The 7,500-nt window shown below is 44.0% G+C and overlaps 1 protein-coding gene across 1 annotated transcript in view; it reads right to left on the bottom strand.

Moving 5' to 3' along the window:
• Nucleotides 1-7,500, bottom strand: part of LOC113816366 (arginine kinase Met e 2) — a 41,635-nt gene that overhangs the window by 279 nt on the left and 33,856 nt on the right. The window contains exons 2-3 of the mRNA XM_070141318.1: nucleotides 3,034-3,224; nucleotides 1-2,533 (exon numbers count right to left, since the gene is read on the bottom strand). The exon at nucleotides 1-2,533 is cut by the window's left edge and continues 279 nt beyond it. Of these exons, the coding sequence (XP_069997419.1) occupies nucleotides 1,632-2,533; nucleotides 3,034-3,224 (1,093 nt within the window). The 3' untranslated portion in view covers nucleotides 1-1,631. The remainder of the gene's footprint in view (nucleotides 2,534-3,033; nucleotides 3,225-7,500) is intronic.

The raw sequence follows: 7,500 nt of genomic DNA, 5'->3' as shown, positions 1-7,500 counted from the left end.
CTGCCGGTTAGTATGATGGTAGTGAAAAGGGGTAAAAGAATGACAGTGCGAGGCCTGCCTTATCATCCTTTCAGCATGGCTCTCACACTTCAAGATGTGGGCAGAAGATGGGATGAAGAGAAGGAAAAACAAAGAGATGACCATGCAAAATTATTTGACTGACTGAGATCTTAGGGGCAGGGGTGATCCCCTACATTGGGCCCCGAGTCCTCGTTACATAAGCCTCCTACGACAAAAATGGGCATGGGATTGGAGTAGTAGATTACATATGCGTATATATGAATTTATGTTCAGATATAACCTTTGAGCGCAAGCATATTTTTCTATACTTCTGTACATTATTACAGTTAAAAAGGGAGGGTTACATTACCCTATATTATTTACAGAAAATTTTGTTGCATCTACATCAAAGGTCATTGGCAATGTTTGCAAATTATAGCAATAGTGCAAGGCTTAGGGGGTGAGGGAAGGAAGGGTTTTGGTTAATAAGGTGATGTTTGAATTCCTAGAACTGTCTAGCATTAATTTTTGATTAACCAGTCATACAGCACCATGATAATGCACCGTAGCAAAAATTAAGAACAAGTTGACAATTAGGACAAAATAGGTTAAGATATGAATGGCTGTTAAGCACAGCTGGTTAGTATGGTAGTGAAAATATTAAATAGCAAACAAAAATAAACACTAAAGTACTGCTAAAGCTAGCCTTTTCTGTTCAAAACGGCTCACACTTAAGGATGTGGAAAGATAGGGGATGAAGACTTGGTGAAACAGGGATGACAAGGGGGGGGGGGGGAAAGCAGAAAAAGACCATGCACAATTACTTGAGGCTTGTGCCAAGGTCCAAGGTAGGGCAATTCCCTAACTTAAAGCTTTTCTAAGCAACCCCACCAATGACGAGCAAGGGATTGTTGGGGGTCAGTACCTGTAGTGTATTTAACAAGGTAACAGTTGTCAGTTATGCAAATATGATAGTCGAATTAAATTTTCTAGGTGGCTAGCAAGTTCCTCTTGGCTCAAGCACAAGAAACCGATTTCCTAGTACAGTGCCAATTCGAACCTTATATTTACCAAGTGCACAGGAGGTTGCAATTAAATATTGGAGGCCAAATTGTAGTTTGAAGTATAGCCATTGGGGTTAACTACTTAAAATTTTGAAAGTGGAATATTTCCATTTCACATGCTTAACAAATTTAGCTTTGTAAGGAGGCCAAAAGATTTTTTTTCTATTCTAAGAGTGGCAATTACTGCCCAAGTATAAGCATTAGCTTCCAGTTGCAGCATTTAATATGGATATAGGAATAAAAACCAAGATGTGTTTTTTTTTTAAGTTTAATTTTTTTTATATATTTGTGATTATAGATGTGGGGGTAGCATTACCAATCATGTACGTGGTGGTATTTACAGTTGTCGCCCCCCAAAGCTCCGGGTAGCCTGGAATGTTACCGGAGCTTCACACAGTTGGGTGACTCACTCCATCCGGTACGCCCTTCTCCTTGGACTTCATCCGTTAGGATCTAAGCCCATGGCTAAGGGCGATCCCTCCTCCTACACCGCCACAGTTAAAACCAGCTCGCCCCCACCCATAGGGGGTTGAGAGCCGGGAATGACTGTAGTAACTAAAAGTAAGCTTACATCTCCTTCTCAATCTTGATGAGCTCAAGGATACCGTCCTGCATCTCCTTGACAGCCTGGAACTCAGTCAGACCCATGCGGCGCTTGTTGGAGATATCGTAGATGCCGCCCTCAGCCTCAGTGTGCTCACCGCGGGTGCCGCGCACCTGCAGGTTGTACTTGCCAGCGACCTCCTCAAGCTTCTCGCGGTTAGCGGCAAGCTTGGGCAGCTTGATGTGGACGGAGGCGCGCACAGTGGTGCCAAGGTTGGTGGGGCAGAAAGTGAGGAAGCCCAGGCGGTCGTGGTGAGAGAAGGGAATCCTCTTCTCAATCTCGTTCACAGCGGAGGTGAGGCGGCGGAAGACCTGGCCGAGATCACCGCCCATCTGCATGGAGATGATGCGGAGGTGATCCTCCTCGTTGACCCAGACAAGGAAGGTCTTGTTGTCGTTGTGGTAGATGCCACGGCCGGCGGGCCAGTAGCGGCAAGCGTTGGCGGCCTGCAGGAAGCGGTCACCCTCCTTGAAGAGGAAGTGGTCGTCGATCAGCTTCTGCTGGACTTCCTTGCTCATGCCAGTGAGGGGGTAGTAGGTACCCTTGAGCTCGCCCTCAAGGCTAGAAAGGGTAGAGGAAACCTTCGCCTCCATCTCCTTGTACTGAGACTCAGTGAGGCAGGGGTTGAAGGGGTAACCCTGCATGGAGCGACCGCAGCGGACGCGGGTGGAGATAACGAACTTGCCCTCGGGGTCAACGTTCACGAAGGAGTTCACATCACCGAAGTCCTTGTTGGGGTGCTTGTCGGTCTGCTTGAAGCCAACATGGTAGTCCTCGATGATGGGGTCGAAGAGGGGAGCGAAGAGGGTGTAGGCCTCGGCGTCGGGAGCATAGATACCAACACCAGAGTCCAGGTTCTCCACACCTGGGGAAAGATTAGAAGCAGGTTCAGTAGCGGCACAATTTGATCAAAAGCAACTTAAAGCTCATATCAATCCAAAGTTCCCTCTAGCCAAAGCACTAGTCTAAGCCCATGTCTCGTTTGCATCGAGAGTACAGGGCAACGGCAGTAGACTAAGGGTACGAGCGAGACGGGCTGCCGCTATCGATTCCCGGGTGGACACGGCAGCCATCACCCGCTGCACTAAGGATGCCACAGACAGCATTGCAATGAAAGCTTCGTTCACTATTTCCCCTCCCTCCCACTCCATACCATTTTGTGGCCCTTAAAGTTAAGGTCAACTTACAAATGCAAAATCTGCAATTTTGCTTTTAATCTATATTTAACCTTGCTCCTAATCTCCATTATCTTGTTTCACGTTAACAGTTTGCAGACTGACCAACTTTGCAGATAATCCCATCTATACGATAGACCGATACCTAACCTGAATCCTTTCCTTTTAAAACTCAATTTAAAATTCTCACCGGACTGGATGACGTCGAGGAGGGTGGCTCCCAGGGAGGTCTTCTTGTCCTTGAGCTTGTCGAAGACTTCCTTAGTAAGATACTTCTTAAGGAGAGACTTGCAGTCGGTGGCGGCTTCAAGCTTCTTGAAACCAGCCTCCAGCTTCTCAATAACAGCAGCGTCAGCCATTTTGTTGCTTGAAGATTCCTGGCTGTGGAAACGAGAAAAAAAAAATATATATATATATATTCCATGCAGTGTCCAAGAGCTAGTGACGATCACTCCAATACTGCACTTGGTGGGGAAAAGTGAAACTGCTTACAAGCCTCTAAACAAAGTGCAGGGGAAGGGGGGAGAAGGGACGGTCTTCTGAGTGACGCTATGTATGAGCGGAAGAGGATGGCTGGGGGGGGGGGGGTACTGGGGGAGAAGGGGGGTCTCAAACCCTCCCTCGTCCCCCATCGAGACCCTCCCCCCTTTCCCCCGCCAACAACCAGCCGGCTCAAGTTCAAGGTCTGAGAGCCGGCAGCTTGGTGGCGACGGACGCCGGTTGTCATAGCTCCCAGAGTGTGAACTTTTAGTCTTCAAATGCTAGAGAACTTGACAAATTTTTACGCTAAACTGTCAACTTGTTAAGATGACAAGACATTCAATCACGGCTTGAATTGGGCTTCCTCGAATTAATAATTACACCAGGGGGGGGGGGGGTAGGGAAACAAGGGAAAGGGAGCGGGGAATAACATGTTACAGATTTTATACAAAAGAATCCCACACTAGTCAGAATATAGCAAAATTTTTAAAAATGAACTATTTACAGTATTCACGCTCAAGTTACCATACAAGCCAGAAATATATCGGCGAAAACAATTAGATGAGAAGTTTATTGCGCAGTTAGGCTTGTTGTGGCAACCAAGGCAGCAACCAATCAATGGAAAGTTCAAACCGGCCAGCGTCACACCGTAGAGTTTCACAGCATTAAGAAAATTACACTACTGTTTCAGACTTTCTGCACCAACTTAAAAAGACTAAATACAACATCGATATGATTAGAACTTAAATTAACCGATATTGAAACCAGCAATTCACTGCTAACAAAAGGTGCAGTGAAAGATGCGGAGAGGCAAATCAACATCGAAAACTAAATTGACAGACACCGATTCATGCAATAAAATCGCTTTGAATACACACGAATCTTAAAATATCAAAATTAAAATACTACCGTTGAAACTTCTTCAAAAATAAACAAAACTTACATAAAAAATGACAAACTTGATAAAAAAAATATATAGGGTTTTAACCTGCCTTCCAACTCCAACCAGGAATATTTGCCTTGGGAGCAGAGATCCTGCCGCTTGAAACTATGTGAAGCCTTATACAAAAGACAAATATCGAGGGCAATTTTGGTCGATTCAAGTAACTCCGCTATCACTGGAGCAACACCGAAGGCTCCCCACTAACACAATCACTTTGGAAACAATGATGGACAGATCGCTACCACTTCTGCACGATTGAAAGCTTTGTGAGAAGCCACCAATGTCGTTCTCCATTTTTTTTAAAGCCAACTAGAACACTTGTCGAAGATACATATATTTTGTGTGTAAGTTAGAAACACTCGTATGATGGCACAACTGACTGTCAAATGATTTTAAGCACAGTTTTGTATCGAATGTTGGAGCTGAGCTGTGTTGTTCACGTACCGTCCTAACACCTCCTCGACTCAGGATGCGAGTGACGAACAAGCCGGCTTACCCGCTTATATATGCGGCCGCGGGAAGGGGGCGTGGCCAGCGCGCTCGGCCAATGGGCGTGGTCGTGGTGGGGGGTTACCGGCCCCTTCTCCCTGCTTTTGGATCTCCGTCCCTCAAGGAAAAACGCACTTTCGGTGTATTTTCAGCACCGGCCTCCGATCCGGCGTGAAAAGTGGAAATAATGCGACGAATAGCGGCGAATTCTTCATGAAATGAAAGGATGGAGATGCAGAAAGCTATACGTGTAACAGGCACCAAATAGGGCGGGTCTACCATGAGACGATGACGTCACAAGAACACCGCCAATCACAGCCTTAACCACCACTTATATTTAGAATTACTTTTATTTTTGCATGGTTCCTCTGTCCAAAGTTCACAGATTACTCGAAAGGAGACATGGAGGGCAAGGTGGCTGATGATCTTGATAAAATAAAGACAAAGAGAGAAACAAAAGACCAATAATTAAAACCAAAACGATGCCAACAACCATACTACCAGCAATCCATACCCTATCCTATACTGCCGAAAAAAATAAAATCAAGGTATAGGTTAACATCAACCTCTTCCCCATAACAGTTCATTCAGGCAGACATCTAGTCATCAACTGCATATTGTGGCCTTTTCTGTATTCTATAGCAGACGATAACACCAAATTAGCAGACGACATGCAATGCAGCTAATGAAACCCTATTGGCTACTTACCAAGTGGTCGTTATAACAGATAAACACAAGCAGACAACAATATCTTCCTGATAATCATTGACAAAGGGATGCCTCCTACCTTGCTGATAACACGAGAATGATGAATCGAGTTGCGTTTTTGACAAGACTCAACGTAAGGTTAACTTGCAGATGTTAAAAGATGTCTTTGAGCGTTAACCGTTATAACGCTGTGCCCGCGAAAGGTCAGAGTTTGAATTTAAAGTCTATTCAAAACGAGGGCGTGAACTTTAGGACTTTATGGTGTAGGTAAAGTCAAGATGAGATTACGTGCAGACGCCAATCTTAAAATTACTTGTAATGATGGAAAATAAAGGATCTCAGTAGTGATATATTTCCAATATCTATCTATATACGGTGTTACCCAGTACGTAATATGAGATAGATTAAATAACTAAATTCAAACGTATGCTGTAAACCTACATCCAACCTCAAATTGCCTAATTACAGGAAACAGGGCTTTACACTCACCATTATCAAAGACAAAAAGAGCGCATTAAATGTCAACAAATGATATACACATTACATGCCTTAGTAAATAAACTTTTTAAAACAACCTTTAAGCAAGGAAACCTACTTATTCTTCTCATATTCAAGCTTACACACCACAAGTGAAAAATAAGCACAACAAACAGTGCCACTGGTAACCAACTACACATGATTCTTGTATCGACAAATTGCAGAAAATAAATCGAATTTGGCATTGAAAGTGTGATGTTTCCCGCAATCACACCTGATCTTTCTGGCACATCTTCAAAATTCTACACTGGATGATTTTTATTCTTTTCCATTCATACACTTTTCTCGAGTTTTCTTACTGACATGGTAATTATAAGGATATGATATTTCTATAAGCGATATTTATCGCCCAGAAGCCTGAAATTCGTTTAAGTTCGTTATCCCTAATAGACGTTTGACACTTCAGGCTCTTCTAAACCTATCTCATTCCTGCACCAACCACACGTTTCAGATTTATTCTCTCGTTTCTATGACTCCCCACCTTGAAAATGTCACAATAACAACTTCGCAGATAGTAAACGGAATGTCTAATTCGATTCTAAAGTAATTCAGATTCACTTGAGGGTGATACTCTACCATTACTATGCTGATAGCCAATAGTTCCTGAACTATTATATTCAGAATGAGGCTACGCTAGTAAAAACAGGAATACTTTTTAACTGGATTGGGTCAGTTATTCTCTCCACTATCATTGCTGTGTGTGTGCTAAACTATTTTATATTGGGGAGAGAGAGGGGGAGAGTGAGAAAGAGAGAGAGAGAGAGGGAGAAAGAGAGAGAGAGAAAGAGGGAGAAAGAGAGAGAGAGAAAGAGAGAGAGAGAAAGAGAGAGAGAGAGGGGGAGAGAGAGATACAGAGAGGGAGAGAGATAGAGAGGGAGAGGGAGAGGGTGAGGGTGAGGGTGAGGGAGAGACAGAGACAGAGACAGAGACAGAGACAGAGACAGAGACAGAGACAGAGACAGAGACAGAGACAGAGACAGAGACAGAGACAGAGACAGAGAAAGAGAGAGAGAGAGAGAGAGAGAGAGAGGGGGGGACGGGGGAGGGGGGGGGACAGAGAAAAGACATATTACGACAGAGACAACGAATCAGACAGACAGACAGAGCAAAAATTAAATATACAAATCAAAATTGTCACCTAAACAGCTGACGCCTCTCCTTTTCGTTCACATCAAAAGATAAATACACAAGAATAAAATTGCATAAAATCGCCAAGTTGAAGGTCGCTCTCAGCTGACGTACCACGGTTGACAGTGCCAAACCATAAAGCATCACGCTAAAATTACAAGACAAAAATATCCTATCAGAGGGCGCAACCGGGACAGGCCTACTCGACAGTCACGTCTCTCAGTCACGGGCGCCAAAGCCGGTAATACAAATAATAACAATAATAGTAATTAGCTCATATTCTCTCTTTGGACTGCTGGATTCTTGGTATAGGCTCAGGAGTTTACACTGTGTTCACTATCATCAGGATTAGGAATAGGATAGATTTGAGAC

The sequence above is a fragment of the Penaeus vannamei genome, chromosome 28 (genome assembly GCF_042767895.1).
Source record: "Penaeus vannamei isolate JL-2024 chromosome 28, ASM4276789v1, whole genome shotgun sequence".
Lineage (NCBI taxonomy): Eukaryota > Metazoa > Arthropoda > Malacostraca > Decapoda > Penaeidae > Penaeus > Penaeus vannamei.
The sequence above is the reverse complement of the archived record's forward strand: the minus strand, read 5'-3'. Positions and strand labels throughout refer to the sequence as shown.